This window comes from Megascapheus bottae, chromosome 17 (genome assembly GCF_031878675.1).
Source record: "Megascapheus bottae isolate mThoBot1 chromosome 17, mThoBot2.hap1, whole genome shotgun sequence".
NCBI lineage: Eukaryota > Metazoa > Chordata > Mammalia > Rodentia > Geomyidae > Megascapheus > Megascapheus bottae.
This window is the reverse complement of record NC_143525.1, coordinates 48,567,457-48,585,126: the sequence shown is the minus strand read 5'-3', so window position 1 is coordinate 48,585,126 and position 17,670 is coordinate 48,567,457. Positions and strand designations below refer to the sequence as shown.

Here is a 17,670-nt window from a genome sequence, read left to right as displayed (position 1 = left end):
CCTTGAGGGGTGGGCAGACTGGGAAGTTCTGGCCTCCACCTCAGCCTGCTTCACCCCCACTTAGAATCAAAGCACTAAACTGCTTGCTCATGAAACAAGTGTTACTCTAGAATGTTCTTCTACCGGTGGCTGTGTGAGGCCTTCAGTGCCCTAAGTCCAGGATACCTGGCTTTCCTCCCTCACATTGACCGACAGGGCTGTGGGAACCCAAGAGTGCCCTCTGAAGGCTGCTGAGCTGAGTTACTTTCTGGCCTGGAAAGCCCTAAGGTTCCATTAAAATCTTGCGGAGAAGCAAATACAAGGAGAAATGAGGTCCTGTGCTAGCTGACAGGGACACAGTGGAGATGCAAGTCCAGGGATCTCCTGGCTCAGACAGAGCCTCTGGGAGCTGTGTACCCAGGGCTGACACGGCTGGCTGTAGGCTGAGCCAGCCAAGGCCCTGCCAGTCCAGGTGGCTGCTCACAGGCAGAAGCTGTTGTCTGCTTCCTGTGGCTAATGAAACACCGAGAGGAGACCCCGGTGAGGAAAAGGGTCCTAGTGCATAGAAGAGCAAGACCCAGCCTAAGATCAGTGCTCCCACCCCTTCCTCACTATGGGTAACGAGCACCTCCCGAGGGCTGAGCCCAGCAGCTTGGAGGGGCCCACAGCAAGACAGGAGGAAGAACTTACCCGAGGAGTAGGAGCTGGTCCAGCCGAGGGGGCTGGCACCCCAGGTGGAGGAAGGCTTGGGATTAGCTAACCCTGGAGGGGGCCTGGTGGGTGCGGTAGTGTTTCTGGGCACCTTCCACAGCTCGTGAGACAGGGAAGCTTGCGTGTGGGAGGCTGGGCCAGAGGACCAGTTTGACTTAATGTCCGACAGCTTACCTAGAAGACAATGGAAAGAACACGTGCAACCACAGCCCAGGAGGAGGGGCCGCAGAGGCCCCCCGACATCAGAAACTAGAGGAAAACACCAGCACAGGGACCCAAAGGGAGGCCCACAGTGCACTCCACTTTTTATGATTCCTTTTCTTTACTTTTTCTTTACACCATTGCACAAGAGACTGTGTGGCACAGCCTGACTTTCAAATCCAGGCTCAACCAACCTTCTGGAGAAGCTGTGGCTAGAGGTGTGGGCCACTGGGCCCAGCCACATCCTTTAACTTCTGCTCAAAGATGCAATCTGTAATTCTGGCACAAGCCATGCCAGTGCTTCTGACACTTTCCCAACCGGGTGAACTTTGTCATAGGAAAACAATGCTCTGAAGGTCAATCTTCTTTTTTTGCTGGCAGCACTGGGGTTTGAACTCAGGGCCTCACACTAGCCAGGCAGCTACTCCACCACTGAAGCCACATCTCTAGTCCCTTTTTCTCAGTTTAACCCTTAAGATAGGAGCTTCTGCCCAGGCCTGGAAGTGCTATCTTTCTTAACTCTGCCTTCCACCTAGCTGGGATGACAGGTGCCAGCCATGGAGCTCAGGCACTGGTTGAGATGGGAGCCTCACTAAGGTGTTGCCTCGGCTGGGCTCAAACGACGATTCTCCCAATCTCAGACTCCCAAGTAGCAGGTACACCAGCATGCTCTGCTACTGGATGAGGGTCTCACAAACTTTACACCACAAGCCTTGCCATCTCCCCCTCCTCTTCAGTAGTTAGGATTATAAGCGTGAACCACTGGTGCATGGTTATGAAGCTCAATCTTCAGGCCAGCTCAGCAGGGCAGCTCTGACCACAGGCAGTCCAGAACAGCACCCGTGTATACAAGCAACCTCTCAGCAGCCACTATAATCACCAAAGGTTCTAGAGATGCTTCTGCCCACCACACCGGGAGGGATGCGGCACGCCACTTTGGGTTGAGTGTGGTAACTGGCACGCTGGCAGTAGATGCACTGTGTAAAGCACTGGGGGTAAAAATACTGATCACAGCCCCACCCTAAATATTCTTATGTGCCCTGCAGGACGTGCTGCAGTGGCACAGAGCTTGGCGGGGAAGGGCTGAAGCTCAGTGAATGAGCACTGGCTTGGGAAAAAGGAGTCACTGGTGGGTCGGGAGTGTGGCCTAGTGGGAGAGGGCTTGCCTAGCATGCACGAAGACCCGGGTCAATTCCTCGGTACCACATACATAGGGAAAAAAAGAAAAGCCGGAAGTGGTGCTGAGGCTCAAGTGGTAGAGCTCTAGCCTTGAGAAAGTCCAAGGACAGTGCTCAGGCCCTGAGCTCAAGCCCAGGACTGGCAAAAAAAAAAAAAAAAAAAAAAAAAAAAGGTGTCTCTGGCTAGAAGAAAAATAATCCCGTTCTCATTCTTTAACACTATGCTATAAATATTAAAACTGTCCTGGTATGACAAGAATTCCTAGGGAGAGACTACTTGGAGGCACCGTAGGTGTAGCTCAGGGCAGCACACTGGCTTAAACTCATGTGGACAGGAAGAGAAGGCTTCACAAACAAGCTGCGAGGTTGTATGTGTGTTCATGTCACGACCTTCTCTAAAGTGTTTTAGATTCAAATTCCCTTTTTTTTTTTTTGCGGGGGGAGAGGGGAGGGCACTGGGGACCAAAACCAGGGCTCTGCACGTCCTAGGCAAGCCCTGTGCCACTAAGCCCTATCCTAGGCCTTTGGGTGGAGATTGGGCCAGACTGGCCTTTAGTTTATCAGTTTGTGAGCTTGGTCCTCTCACTCGAGAGGACCATACATGTGACCACCACTCTGGGCATCTTGGGAGTTGAGGTTTTTGTGGTCGGTCATGGGGCTTGAACTCTGGGCCTGGGCACTGTCCCTGAGCTCTTCAGCTCAAGGCTAGTGCTTTACCACTTTGAGCCACAGCACTACTTCCAGTTTTCTGTTGTTGGTTAAGTGGAGTAAGAGTCTCACAGACTTTCTTGATCAGGATGGCTTTGAACTGCAATCCTCAGATCTTAGCCTCCTGGGCAGCTAGAATTACAGGCGTGACTTGCTGGTGCCTGGTTCCTCTGGAGTTTTTATGACAACTGTCCCTTGAGTCTGAAGGATCTGTGCGGTCTGCAGGAGTACGGGGAGTGCATCAGGTACCACACTGACCTGAGAAATGGAATGTGGTGCACTGCAGGACTGTGGCGGCCTCCATACCTGCAGTAAGCTTAAGAGACAGCAAGTTCCAGGCTGCTGTGTGTTTCTAAAGTCTCACCAACTTGCTGTCTTATAGCCAGGTCTGTACATGGTGTGAGGAGACTCACCTCCATGCTGTAGGGGCCCACAGCTATGTTGGCTAGGCCCCCTTCCCAGCATTCTCCCCTCACAGCCTTCCAGCTCAGGACAGGGCTCAGGGACCAAAAAGTTGGGCCTGTAATGATGGTTTGGGGAAAGAAAGAAAATGCTACCTGCACAAGGGGGCCCAACCGTACCTGCAGCGCTGGGCGCGGGTGCAATGCTGCTCAACGAGCCGCTGCAGCCGGAGGCACTGAGCGGCCAGGCACTGGAGGAAGGCAGCGTGGCGTTCTGAGAGCATGGTGGGGAGGACCCTGCAGAACCAAACACGGCACTAAGAGAGGGGCAGCAGCGTGTGGTAAGCAGCTGCTCCTGAGCAGTCGCTGCTAGGGGAGACTGGGCGGAGAGCTGTGGCATGGAGAGGAAGCTGAGGGGTCCCCCTTGATCTGAATCCTGCTGCCCCTTAGAAAGGACTGTACCGGACCTTTTAGAAATCCCAGAGGACTGAAGTGGCACAGGGCAGGCAATGGCTAAAGTGAGGCTAAGTCACTGGGGGAGAGAATCACCATCAGTTGGTGCCACAGTGAGTGACCTTCACAAAAAGGATAAAAATGTAAACATAGGACAATTTCCCTCATTCTGTCATCAGGAACAGGCCCAGGTGAATCAAGGTTTTCACTATAGTTTAGTCACAGAACCAGGGGACCTCTCGTGAGATGGCCTCTGGGTACTGGATGTGTGAGCTCCAGTCTCCCCATCCTGGGCTCACGTCCCGCCTATATGCCTGGCAGCCTTGTCCTTCACTCTCCCTCATACACATCTGGAAGGTAACAAGCCGCTGTGGCACACTGGATGGAAGAGAAGAGTCAGTCCGGTCAGAAGCAGGGTGCCAGAGCTTCTGACTTGGGACATGTGAACATCAGGCTGTCCAGCTCACCACATACACAATGTGGAGCTGCACGTGGTGCCTGGCAAGAGTGCGGCACAGCGGCAGGCTCCGCCGACAGCCTCAGCTGCACTTCTCTCTACAGTCAGTACAGAGGATCCCAGGTCACGCTCACTGGCCCTAGATGGTGTTTCATTTGTTAACAGTTAACAGCAGGTTGCTGGTTTTGAACTTGGTTCATAGACACCATTTCCCTTCTAGATGACATGACCCATGTTCCAAGAATCACTCCATGACAGACCTTGCCTAGTTGTCTCTACCACCCCACTTCTCAGCAACCATTTCTCAAGTGTGCATACAAAACTAGCATCTAATCAGCCGTGCTGATGGAGATATTTTCTCCCGGGCACTCTACCACTGTGCATTCTCCCAGATTTCTTTCATTTTTTTTGCATTGGTTATTTTTGAGATTAGGTCTTATTTCCTGTCTGGATTCTTGCCTATCTGTGCTTCTCATTGTAGCTGGGATGAGAGATGAGAGCCATTATGTAGAGCTTCTTCTGCTGAGATGGAGCTGTGGATTTTTCTGCCCAGGTTGACCCAGAATTGCAATTCTTCTGATCTCAGCCTCCCACAATTCTAGAATACACATGCCACTGTGCCATGGGTTGAGAAGGGGGTCCAGGGTACATGATGGACTGGCATGGAATTTTGATCTTCCTGATCTCAGTCTCCTAAGCAGTGAAGATTACAGATGTGAGCCACCACGGTCAGCCTGAATTTTAAATGTAATTTAGAACTCAATGAAAATGACAAGAAAACATAAAAACCTAATAAAAATGCTAAGATCTAGCCTACTCAATTAAAAATAAAATTCCACAATAAACATATGTAAAGCAGGCCACTGTTAAGAGAACTGTGGGTATGTCCTCATTGTCTTTTTTACTCTCCGTACTTTGGATCAGGCTGGCCATTCAGTGACAGGATGGCCTTTCATGGCTGGGAGCTGAGCTAGGTCCAGGGCCTCTAGGAGAGCCACCTGGCTGCTGCCCAGTGGAGATGCAGGGCTATGGGCTGGCAGGGGTGCAGGAGGCCGACTTGGTGCAGTCACTCTTGCTGTGTGACAGAGGAGGGGAAGCACCCTGTGGCTGTCAGCATCCGGGACCCAACTACTCTATTTCTGGTTCTGTCAGAGACAAACCCCGATACAATTCCTCCACAGCCCTGAGGGTTCCCAGCACACGGCACAGGGCTCCCCAGGGACTGGGTGGGGATGCTGGGAGTTCCTAGGACCACTCGACACACCTCATGCCATGCCAAAAGAGCTTCCAGTCACTTGGTGTGATGCTGGCTGATATCTTCCGTGATAGACTGGGTTCTAATTTCTTGCCTTAATGATGGGTGTCTCCTTTCCCTTTCTCCTCTTTTCCTTCCTGGTAGCACTGAGGACTGAACTCAGCCTCCCGATTATCCATTAGAGATGCCTCTAGTCTATTACTATTATTGTTGGTGGTGGTCATGGGGCTTGAACTCTGGGCCTGGGCGCTGTCCCTGAGCTCTTTGGCTCAAGGCTAGTGCTCTGTATCTATGAGCTACAGCTCAACCTCTGGCTTTCTGGTAGCTAATTGGAGATAAGAGCCTTATGGACTTTCATGCCTGGGGCTGGCTTTGAACCCTGTTCCTCAGATCTCAGTCTCCTGAGCAGCTAGGATTAGAGACATGAGCTATCAGTGCCAGGCTGCCTTGGTTATTTTTTAGAGTTTCTCACTACCTCTGGGCTGCAGCCTTCCTTTTCATGTTTTCTTAGTAGTTGGGCTCATACTCATGCTCCACTGTGCCCAGACATTAGTTGAGATGGAATCTCATGTACTTTCTTTTGCCTCAGCTGGGTTTGAATTGAAAGTGGTTACAGGCTTGAGCTAGCATTCCCTCCCCCCCCCCCATGGTACTGGGGTTTGAACTCAAGGCCTCAGGCATTCTACCACTTGAGCCACTCAGCCTGTATTTTGGGCTTTAATTCTGTTTTGCCTTAGGGCCATCTCCATTACTGAGCAAGTAGAGAAGACAACTGCCCAGCTTTCCAGAGCTTGCATGTTTCTCTAGGCTGCCTGCCACATCCTAAAACAGATGGTGGAGGACATTTGCAATTTTCCCAGGCTGCCCAGGGGTCAAGGGACCAGAGGCCACTCAATCAGAGATGTGCTCAGAGCCTCACTTCTCCCCACTTCTCCTAATGCTTGCAGAACCCTTTCCACATGTCTCCACATTCCTGCTCTGCCATGGTCTCAGGTGACAAGCAATGAGGGAGGGCTGGGTCTCTTAGTTTTCACATTTGCTCCACTCTGTCCCTGCCACCTCTCCCAGGCTTCTTTTTCTGTGCCTCACACCAATGTCCCTAATATCAGGGACACTTGAAATACCCAAGAAAGCAGTTGCACCACCCCAAGAAATGCAGAGTGTTAGAAGGGCGGTCTTGGGCCGGGAGTTCGGCCTAGTGGTAGAGTCCTTGCTTAGCATGCACAAAGACCCAGGTTTGGTTCCTTGGTAGCACATACATAGAAAAAAAGCCAGAAGTGGTGCTGAAGCTCAAGTGGTAGAGCTCTAGCCTTGAGAAAGTCCAAGGACAGTGCTCAGGCCCTGAGCTCAAGCCCAGGACTGGGAAGAAAAAAAAAAGAAGAAGAAGAAGAAGGGCGGTCTGTACTTAGGTAGGCCTCATCTATACCAGACATGCTCAAGAGCTGACTGCTTTCAGGGACAGGAAGGAAAAACACCTGACCCCTGCAGGGAATGTTCTTCGTGGAAACATAAACAGAAGCTTCTAGAACAGGGACCCCAGGACACCCCACTCTACGTCTGTCATCAAGTCACGGGGGCTGACTCTTCAGCACTGTCTCTACAGGCTGTGCTATCCTCGGCACACTGGCTCTAAGTTCTGTGCTGGGCTGTCCAGCCACAAGGCTTGTCCCACCACTTCCTCAGCATCCTGAATTCTGACAGAGGGTGTGCCCCAATTAGTACCAATATGTGTGCGGGAAAGAAGCCATGGACAGACTCTTTGTGGAAAGCAAAAAGAGAGTGAATGAACGAGTAAGCATAGGGACAACTCCTTTTTAGTTTAAAGAGATTTCAAATGGAAATCTTTTCATTAAAAAGCTAAGGTTAGGAAGTGGTGCTGTCGTTCAAGTGGGGAGCACTAGCCTGGAGTACAAAGAAGCTCAGGGACCGTACCCAGGCTCCGGGTTCAAGCCCTAAAACCACAAAAATAAAATAAAATAAAATGCTTGAGAATGATACAACATGATATATGGGTTGAGCATTGCTATTAACAATCTGAAATCAAGAGACTTTCTGACTTCATGCTGGCACATTTTGGATGCTTAGCTGGAAGAGCCCATGCAAAAATTCATAACTGGAAAAGCTCTAAAGTCTGTGCTTTTAAGGAACACAAATGAAGCACAAAGGTGCCTCAAGCTGGTCTCTTGTCTGCAGAGAAAAGGCCCCTACCAACCATGTCTGATAATGCCTACAGTGCCAGCCCCTCTGCAGGGGCCTGGAGAACTCCCCCATGTCTGGAAGGCAGAGCAGCGGCTCCTCACCTCCACTCTTGAGGAGGTAGCGGTTGACATCCTGGATGGTGGTGTTGATGGTAGGCCCAGTGGGTACACTGCCAGGAGTGACATCAGGGTCATTCTCAGGATCGATATTCTGAAGCCCTTTCCATGGAACTCCAGGGTGAAATTCTGTTCATGGAAATCAAAAGAAGGTGCATACTGACACACTATCACATTGCCTTATGATATTCTATCAGTCTATCTCTCCATCCATCCATCCTTCCATCCATCCATCCATCTTAGGACTAGGAGTTGAACTCAGGGCTTTGTGTTCTCATTCAATTTTTTTGCCTCATGGCTGACATCTATTTTTTTCCATTGTAGCTTTTATGCTGGTTAACTGATTGGAGCTGGAGTCTCCCAGATTTTTTTGCCCAGGCTGCTTTGAATCGTAATCCTTAGACCTCTATCTTCTGAGTAGCTAGGATTATAGGTATTAGCTACTAGCACTTGGCTTCATGACATTTTTTAAATAATTATTTCCTGCTTATATAAATTTAAGAAAATCTGATAATTAAATTCAGGTATATTTTTAGAGGGGATGGGTGTGTGTGTGTGTGTGTGTGTGTGTGTGTGTGTGTGTGTGTGTTAGTACTGAGGCTTGAACTCATGTCCCAGGCATTGTCCCTCAGCTTTTTTACCCAACTATGCTATTACTTGAGCCACAACTCCATTTCTGGCCTTTTGTTAGCTAACTGGAGATAGAATTTCATGCACTGAATGGTGATTCTCAGCCTCTGGAACAGCTAGGATTATAGGCATGAGCCACTAGCACCTAACTAGAAGCTCTCTGATTATATCATACCCTCTTCTGGCACAAACTAGAAGCAGGTATAACAGCTACCAGAGTAGGATCTGAATGCTTCTACCAAGTAGGATACAGAGCTTGACCTCCACTTTCTCTGTCACTCTCACACCTTAAGTTGAACAATGCTTGATGCCAACTGTACCCCAAACTGATGCCAAAGCCACAGGCTTCCAGAGCCCATGGTGCAGACTGAAGTCTGCTCAGTTCTAATCTCTCCCAGGCTTTGAACATATTTAATTCTGCTATTTATTCACAAGTGTGGTTACATGGACTTACCTGGGGGCCAGTTGATACTAGAGCCATTCGAGATTTTATCACTGTCAGATTTGGCACGTGACCAGCTATGGGGAGCAGCTACAGGAGGACTGGCTGGCGAGTCACTGTTCTGGATTAAATCGTACCGGCCATAGGAGTCTTCAATGGAGGACTTACCAGGAGGCCCAATACTCAGACCTCCAGGGATAGCACCTGTGGAATGACAGGAAGCAGCAGCATGAACACGCCCCCTGCAAGGCTCCAGGGAGGCTTCCAGCTTCTAAGGCCTCGTCCCTCTCAAAGTGACATGAATTGTGAGACATGGTCTGTCAAGGTTTCAAGCAGTGGCTGGCTGCTATGGTAAGCCCAAGTGTCGGCCTTAGAAGACCAAAACATTTTTTCTTTCTTTCCCTTTTAGTGCTGGTATTAGGGCTTGAACTCAGGGCCTTGGGCTCTTGATCAGCTTTTATACTAATAGCTGGTACTCTACCACTTGAGTCATTCCTCCAGTTTCATTTATTTATTTATTTATTTATTTTTTTAGTTGGAGATAAGAATCTGGTAGATTGCTCTTCCTGTAAGCGGCTTGAGGTGACCTGTGAAAATAGTTCACTACTCTGTAGACTCAGAAAACCCCACAAAATCATGCAAGTTAAGAGGCTCAAATCTTCGCGTTCTCTTTAAGAACACCAGAGAAACAACCCAGGCCATCAAGGGTATGCATATCCTAAAAGCTGCAAAGTATCTGAAAGACTTAACTTTAAACAAGCAATGTGTGCCATTTTCCGAGAGTTGGCAGGTGTGCCCAGGCCAAACAGTGGGGTTGGACACAAAGTGGTGGCCCAAAAAGAGTGCGGAGTTTCTGCTGCACATGCTTAAGAATGCAGAGAGTAATGCTGAACTGAAAGGGTTTAGACATAGACTCCCTGATCATTGAACACATCCAGATGAATAAAGCACCCAAGATGCACCGCTGAACGTACAGAGCCTGTGGTAGGATTAACCCATACATGAGCTCCCATGCCACAGTGAGACGGTCCGTACTGAAAAGGAGCAAAGTGTTCCTAAAGCGGAAGAGGAAGTTGCACAGAAGAAAAAGGTATCCCAAAAGAAACTGAAGAAACAAAAACTTACGGCACGAGAATAAATTTAGCATGAAGTAAATGCAAATAAATGAAAGAAAAAAGAATCTGGTAGATTTTTCTGCCTGAGTTGGTTCATAACCATTATCCTCAGATCTCAGCCTCCTGAGCAGTTAGGATTATAGGCATGAGCCACTGATAGCCTGTTCCAAAACCTGTTTTTCCCTTCAATATTGGAAGAGATAAATTCTCCACCACTGCTGCATCCCCAGCTCAAATATTACCAATCATATACCATAATTCTTTTTCTTTCTTAGTGCTTAGGATAAATCCCAGGGGTTTATGCACAGCAAGCAGCCTGTCACTGAGCTAACAAAACTATCCAAGAATGATTTCAGTTTGTGGAGCTAGAAACTCACGATGATGATGATTGATGATGATTTTTTTTAAAGAGAAAGGGTTTCAGAGGTGGAGGTGTGGCTCAATTGGTAGGGCACTGGCTTATGAGTGAATGAGTCAGATACCAACTTTGAGGCTCAATCTCAGACCAAAAAAAAAGATAAGAGAAAAAAAAAAAAAGAGAAGAGAAAGGGTCTCCCAGGTGCCGGCGGTTCATGGCTGCAATCCCAGCTACTCGGGAGGCAGAGATCTGAGGATTTCAATTCTAAATCAGCTCAGGCAGAAAAGTCTGTAAGACTGTTATCTTCAATTAGCCAGTAAAAAGTGGTAGAGTGCCAGACTTAACTGAAAAAGCCAAGTAAGAGCACAAGACCTTGAGTTCAAGCAAAAAGGGCCTTTTTATGTATGTCAAGCTAGTCATCAACTCCTGAGCTCAAGAGATCATTTTGATTTAGCCTTCCAATTAGCTGGGACTATTGGCATGCCACTGTGCCCAGCAAATATATATATATATATATATATATATATATATATATATATATATATATATATATATGGCTTCATGCATGCTAGGCAACTAAGCCACATTCCCAGCCTTCAACAGACATTCTTTTTGTAGCACTAGGCATCAAACCCAGGGCCTTGCTCAACCACTGAGCTGCAGCATTTGCCTAGCTGGAAATCTTTGTGTAGTGCTGGAGGCTGCCCATAATAAAGGCTTTTTGGTTATAGGTGAGTCTGTGGTTGGTGGTTATGTTCACTGTTGACTCCTTGCCCTCCACTCCTGTAGAACAAGCTGGGCTTGACATGTACAGACTTAATCATTAGTCAGGGCTCTCTACTGCCATGTAAAGGCCCAGAAGTCATGCGGGAAGAATTTTCCTCTTAGACCGCTTTATCAAGTGAGAATTATATGCCCTATTAAGTTTCTGCTATTTAGCAACCAGAAACTCAAGCTAAATTTAATACTCAAAAGTGTAATTATTAGCTGGGTACCTGTGGCTCACACCTGTAATCCTAGCTACTTAGGAGGCTGAGATCTAAGGACAGCAGTTCAAAACCAGCCCATGCAAGAAAAGTCCCTGTGAGACTCTTACCTCCAATTAACCACCAGAAAACCAGGAGTGGAGCTATGGCTCAAAGTGGTAGAGTGCTAGGCTTGAGCAATAAAGCTCAAAGACAGTGTCCTAGGCTCTGAGTTCAAGCACCACAAGCACCACAAACACCCCCCCCCCAAAAAAAAAGTGTGATGACTTCTTATGTTTAGCATTTTTCTTTAATTCTCCTTTATAGGCATTTACTTTTCCACTTTTTATTTTTGGTGTGTGGATATATGCATGTATGTGGTATACTCAGGCTTACACTCAGGCCCTCGTGCTCTTGATTGGCTTGTTTTTGCTCATGGCTAGCACTCTGCCCTTGAACCACACTCCTGGCCCTGGCTTTTTGCTCAGACTCAAATTTATTTGCCTGGGCTGTCCTTGAGCCTCAATCCTCAGATATAAACCTCTTAGACTTCGAGAAGAGATTACAGGTGTGAACCACGAGTAATCAGGATCTTGGCAAACTTTTTTCTTTTTAATAGAGGAATATGGACATAAGTAAAAAGTATATGGTATGACCCATATTCTTTTTAGCTCAGGAACATTTTCAGTGATTTCTGATTTTGAAGGTAAGACTTGAGTGAGGTTCAAGAAGTGTGGCCTGGGGGGCTGGGATGGTGGCTTAGTGGTAGAGTGCTTGCTTAGCATGCGTGAAGCTCTGGGTTCCACTCCTCAGTACCACATACACAGAAAAAGTGGCCTTGTGGCTCAAGTAGTAGGGTGCTAGGCTTGAGCAACAAAAGTTCAGGGACAGTGCCCAGGCCTTGAGTTCAAGTCCCAGGACTGGCAAAAATAAACCAACAAAACTCAAAAAAGTGTGGCCTATATATAATGAGATAATTTTTTTTTTTTTGGGTGGGCCATGGGGCTTGAACTCTGGGCCTGGGTGTTGACCCTGAGCTCTTCAGCTCAAGGCTACTGCTCTACCCTTAAGCCAAGCCCTACTTCCCATTTGTTTTCTAGAGGTTAATTGGAGATAAGAGACTCAGGTCCTTTTGTGACCAGGGTGGCTTTGAACCTTGATCCTCAGATCTCGGCCTCCTGAGTAGCTAGGATTACAGGCGTGAGCCATCATGCCAGGCTGTAATGAGACCTTATATATTCTGGAATATTTTTACTCAGCTCTCAGTGCTAGATTCACAGAAATAGAAAAAACATGCTATACTTTCACAAAATCAGTTAATAAACCAGCAGTGCCCACTGCAGCACAGTGGGGTAGCTAGGATGTACCATGCTTGCCAGGATTCTGATCCAGAGGAGAAGCAGCGCTGGATAAATTATCCATGGAGTTGGGGTGTGTCCACTGGGGAAGACGTGACTGGGATGGAGACGGGTCCTTCACAGACAAGCCACTGGTCATGTCCATGCTGTTGACATTCACGTTTGGGTTCAGTCCAGCTGGAAACAGAGATGTCATTAGGGTTGGCCTGCTCCTCCTCTGGTTCTGAAAGTCCCCAGAGTCACAGCCACATACTTCCACATCAACTTAATGTGGTGGAAAGGACCTTTGCTCACCTTAAGTATGTATGTGCACACAGAATATTTAGCTGCATGTATTTATGTTATACACAAATAGAGAAACAGAAGGGAACAGTTGTGTCTAATTAAGGTGAAAATGCAGATCCTCTTCCATTAAGTACACCTCACCATTCTCTTTGGTGTTGCCCGCTGTGTAAACAGAGTTCTGTGGCTTCCAGGTGGTGTCTCTACCTAGGAGCAGAGCAGGGCCAAGGACAAGGGCACTTTCTTTTGGATTTCAAGGTACCTGTGGGAACTACCAGATTAAGCAAACTTTCTCAGAGTCCTGATGTGCCGGCCAGAGAACAAGCTGGCACTGAAGGAGTTTATGAGCCCCATACCAAACAACTTGTTGGAGCTAAACTCTTTGGGGGCAAGGGTGCGGTCAAGCGGTTGCCCTGTGGGATTTGCCAAGCCCCTCTGGAAACACACCAGGAAGAGGCCATTGGCCAAGAATCTGATCTAGAGGACCTGACAGGAAGCGTTGCAAAGTGCTCGTGTTCCTATACTGCACATACCCTCTGTATTGCCATCCCCCATCCACACAGGCATGTCATGTGGCATGGCAGAAGGCACAAGAGACAAAGAGCAGAACCTTTTGATTCTCCATCTTAATCCAAGGACTAGAAATTCACATGTACATAAGGAGCCACGAGCAGCTGAGTGATGCAAATGTAGGTGGGATGGACATTTAGGATAGTGGCAAAACAAACAAACAAAAAAACAGTGCTAGGTTGAACACAGGACCCTGTACACACTAGGCAAGCACTCTGTCACTAAAGCTCATCTTATTATTATTATTATTTTTGGTGGGTCATGCGGCTTGATGTTGGCCTGGGTGCTCTCCCTGAGCTCTTCAACTCAAGACTACCGATCTACCCTTGAGCCAAGCCCCACTTCCTGTTTTCTAGAGGTTAATTGGAGATAAGTCCTTTCGTGCCCGCCTGGCTTTGAACCTTGATCTTCAGAAGTCACCCTCCTGAGTATGTAGGATTACAGGCATGAGCCACTGCACCCGGCTGGCTCATCTTATTTTAAAAAAGACAAGGTCTTATCATGTAGCCCAAACTTAACTCGGACTCTATGCTCCTGCCTGTGCTTACTAGTTACCTAGATTACAGACATGTGTCACCAAGCCCAGCTTCAAGAGTGCAACTTTAAAAGCCTATACTCAAGGGCTGGGAGTTTGGCCTAGTGGTAGAGTGCTTGCCTAGCATGCACGAAGAGCTGGGTTCCATTCCTCGGTACCACATACATAGAAAAAAAAAACAGAAGTGGTGCTGAGGCTCAAGTGGTAGAACTCTAGCCTTGAGAAATCTCAAGGACAGTGCTCGGGCACTGAACTCAAGCCCAGGACTGCCCCCCTCCCCCCCAAAAAAAGTCTATACTCAAGTACTTGTGTCAGTAGTGCAACTGGTGCTCTGCAGAAGCAGTTCTGCTGCTGTACTGCAAAGAAGCCTCAGGAAACCCACTCTGTGGTGTGCCTGGGGCTGCATACTCAGTGTCCTGATTGGACAGTGGCTGTGCACAGCAGTGCCATCCTGGCTGGTACAGAAGACTCCAGGTAGCCCCTATTCCCAGTACAGCTTGTAAGCCCACAGGAGACTCACCAAGAGGGTAGGGAGCAAAGGTGTTGGGTGAAGACTGCTGCTCTTTGGTCTGCAGGTCAGGTAGGCCGGAAGCCTGGGGGTGGGGAGGGAAGCCATCTATGGCCGATTTGCCTGCAGAGGGGTGCAGAGACAGGTGCGGTGGGGGCGGTGGAGGCTGCTTCACAAGCAGGGCCTGGGCCAGCTGGCGCTGGTGCTGCTGGATCTGCTGCTGCAGATTGGTGATTGTGCGCGCAACCTGGCAGGTGGAGACACATGTATTTTAGCTAGCTGTGTAGGGATATGCACAGCTTCAGTTTACCACTTTAATGAGCTAGCCCCAGGACTTTGCTAAAGGGGAGACTCAGCTGTAGAAGTCAGTAGCCTCTTGGCTCATCAACTGGAGCCCCATATCTACCAGGGAAAATGATAGCTGGTGACAGATGCCAGAGTGGCAACACCTACTTGCTGCTCCTGTTGTCTCATGGGTCCGGAAACATTACGCTGGGCCTGTAGCATCTGCTGCTGGATTTGTAAACGTTGGTAAGCCTGTTGACACAAAAGTCAGAGCACTGTAAGGAAATGTCCCCAGACAACTACTGCATCAGAAGATTCCAACAGGCTGCCATGCAGAGTATTAAACAGCTCTGAAGTTTCTGGAGCCCACGCTTGTCTCTGCCTGCATCAGGGAACTAGGTGGGTGAGAGGCCAAAGCAGGGACCACAACAGACCTGGCAGGATGACCACAGAGCTCTGCACAGGGAAGACAAAGGCTACTGCTGGTGTACTATTGCAGGATCTTTTTCTTACAAATTTCTAGGGACATTTTGGCAACAGCAAATTAAGATAGAATGGAAACAGGAAGACATTAGACCATTAGAAATCCCTCTACTACCAGGCGCTGGTGGCTCATGCCTTGGCTTACATGAATCCCTAGAGGCCCTAGACCTAACAGATGTTACTTCTGCAGTAATCCTAGGAAAAGACTTAAGAGAAGACTTTATTAAACAGAAGTCACCATGTTCTTGCTGTCCTTCACACCACTGGGGCCAAGAACCCGCTACATACTAAAACATTTAGCGGGTGGCTCCACATTCAGCTGCTTCCTGTCAGGAGGCAGCATGCTTAGCAGCACTGCCATGAGCACATGTACGCCTGGCTCGGTGTCTCCCTCAGGGTTGCCTTTCCAAGGTGCAGGGGTCTCCTGCTATTGCGGTTGGGAGGGCAGAATACAACATGATTAGTCCCTGGCCCTCGTTGTAGCACCACATGTGTGTGCCTGCCTTGTGATGAGTCAAGACACAGCAGAGGGCGAGGCCACATCTAGAACTGGGCCCTTCAGGAAAGCAGAGACAGGTGCACTTTCCTAGGACACTGCCCTCTTGACCTCTTCCCATCTTCCCCTGCTACATACTGAAAACCCAGCCACTCAATAGAGCATGCCTACAACTGGCACAGCAGGGTGGGGGCTCCCAAGCGGATACATGGCAAAGGTTTCATGCTAGTAGATCCCTGTGCAGGACTCTCCCTCTAGTTATTTTCCTTTTCCTTTCCCTCATGACTCCTTTTAATTTTCAGGGCAACTAAGATATCTAAACAAATATACACAAAAAAATAAAACCATACACTCGGCCCTTTAATACATATAAATTTGGTGTGTGTCTAGGGACTGATAACATGACATTTTATGGTAAAAAGCAGTTAAGTTGGTTAAAACTTAAAATTTCAACTACGCAGAGTGATTAGATTTTAAAGAATGAGTCATTTCGGGGCCGGGAGTTTGGCCTAGTGGTTAAAGTGCTTGCCTAGCATGCATGAAGACCCGGGTTCGATTCCTCGGTACCATATACATAGAAAAAAGCCAGAAGTGGTGCTGAGGCTCAAGTGGTAGAGCTCTAGCCTTGAGAAAGTCCAAGGACAGTGCTCAGGCCCTGAGCTCAAGCCCAGGACTGGCAAAAAAAAAAAAAAAAAAGAATGAGTCATTTCAACTGTTCTCAATGGGCACTGTATAAGAGAGTTAAGTTTGATATTTAAAGAACTTAGGATAGGGGCTGGGAGAATGGCCTAGTGGTAGAGTGCTTGCCTAGCATGCACGAAGCCCTGGGTTCAATTCCTCGGTATTATAGATACAGAAAAAAACCCGGAAGTGGCACTGTGGCTCAAGTGGTAGAGTTCCCTCCTTGAAGAAAAAATGTCCAATGACAGTGCTCAGGCCCTGAGTTCAAGCCCCAGGACTGGCAAAAAAAAAAAAAAAAAAAGTACTATAAAGCAGTAACCTTCCTACATTTCTAGAATAATGTTCGTGCATATGACCCTGGAGGGTCACACACATATGAAATGTGTGTGTGTTTGTGTATGTTTGTGTACGTGTATGCACACAACATGCATCTGTCCTGGGGTTTAGGTGAGACACTGAAGTTGAGAGTTCACAGCCCAGATTTTATACCTGGACACTAGTTATCTCCTATGAAGATGCCAAAAATTTACACAGTTCAATGAAAGCACAGTTGAGTGAAAAACACCCTCTAACACACAAGTCACAACAACTATGTGTGTGTGGGAGTACCGTGTGGCAAAGGAACTAGATAGAGGTGGGCAAGCTCTGTCCTGCTCTGGAACCCGCCCATCTCCTCACTCACCAGCTGCAGCTGATGGAGCTGGTTCAACATGGTCACATGCTGAGGGTTGGTGGGCGAGGCTAACAGTGCAGGGTTGAGACCAATGGTTTTCGCTGCAAACTGCAAAAGCTGTGCTTGAACCTGTGAACACATTGACAAGGCATCTCTATGACATTAATCATTTTTATTTTTTTTGAGCTTCACAAACTGGTTAACTTATATCTGTCATGGCCAAGCTCACCAAAGGCTATTAGGATGTTTATGATATTTTTACATTAGTTAACAGGAAGGAAGGAAGGAAGGAAGGAAGGAAGGAAGGAAGGAAGGAAGGAAGATCCCCTGAGAGGTTCCTTCCTACAAACACTTGGCTTATCCACTGGCTTTCTATAGTTATGGGTCAACCCTACTGATCATGTTTGTGTCTTCCAGAGTGGAAACCTTAAGGAGAAGTTATTCCAGCTGGCTCTGTCTTAGTAATCAAGGAGGCAGAGGCTTGCATCTAGTGCAGGACTGCTCTAAGTCCTTCTCTAGCACGGCTCAGGAGGTGTCCGTGTTGCTGGGGTGAGGTGAGCATTCCCTGCAACCTGACTAATACATGCAGCTGTCAGCTACCAAATTCCAGCTATCTCAACTCAGTATATAT

At 48.0% G+C, this 17,670-nt stretch overlaps 2 protein-coding genes across 6 annotated transcripts in view; one reads left to right on the top strand and one right to left on the bottom strand.

Annotated features, from left to right (window-relative positions):
• Nucleotides 1–17,670, bottom strand: part of Tnrc6c (trinucleotide repeat containing adaptor 6C) — a 99,164-nt gene that overhangs the window by 4,677 nt on the left and 76,817 nt on the right. For 3 of the 5 annotated variants that reach the window (XM_090351289.1, XM_090351288.1, XM_090351285.1), the window contains exons 13-20: nucleotides 17,049–17,168; nucleotides 14,875–14,958; nucleotides 14,434–14,668; nucleotides 12,536–12,703; nucleotides 8,743–8,934; nucleotides 7,644–7,787; nucleotides 3,359–3,475; nucleotides 670–864 (exon numbers count right to left, since the gene is read on the bottom strand). In XM_090351289.1, coding sequence (XP_090207415.1) covers nucleotides 670–864; nucleotides 3,359–3,475; nucleotides 7,644–7,787; nucleotides 8,743–8,934; nucleotides 12,536–12,703; nucleotides 14,434–14,668; nucleotides 14,875–14,958; nucleotides 17,049–17,168 — 1,255 coding nt within the window. The remainder of the gene's footprint in view (nucleotides 1–669; nucleotides 865–3,358; nucleotides 3,476–7,643; nucleotides 7,788–8,742; nucleotides 8,935–12,535; nucleotides 12,704–14,433; nucleotides 14,669–14,874; nucleotides 14,959–17,048; nucleotides 17,169–17,670) is intronic. The other 2 variants (XM_090351286.1, XM_090351287.1) reach the window with 1 other exon arrangement.
• Nucleotides 1–17,670, top strand: part of LOC150052050 (uncharacterized) — a 125,184-nt gene that overhangs the window by 90,612 nt on the left and 16,902 nt on the right. The gene's annotated exons all lie outside the window — the stretch shown is intronic.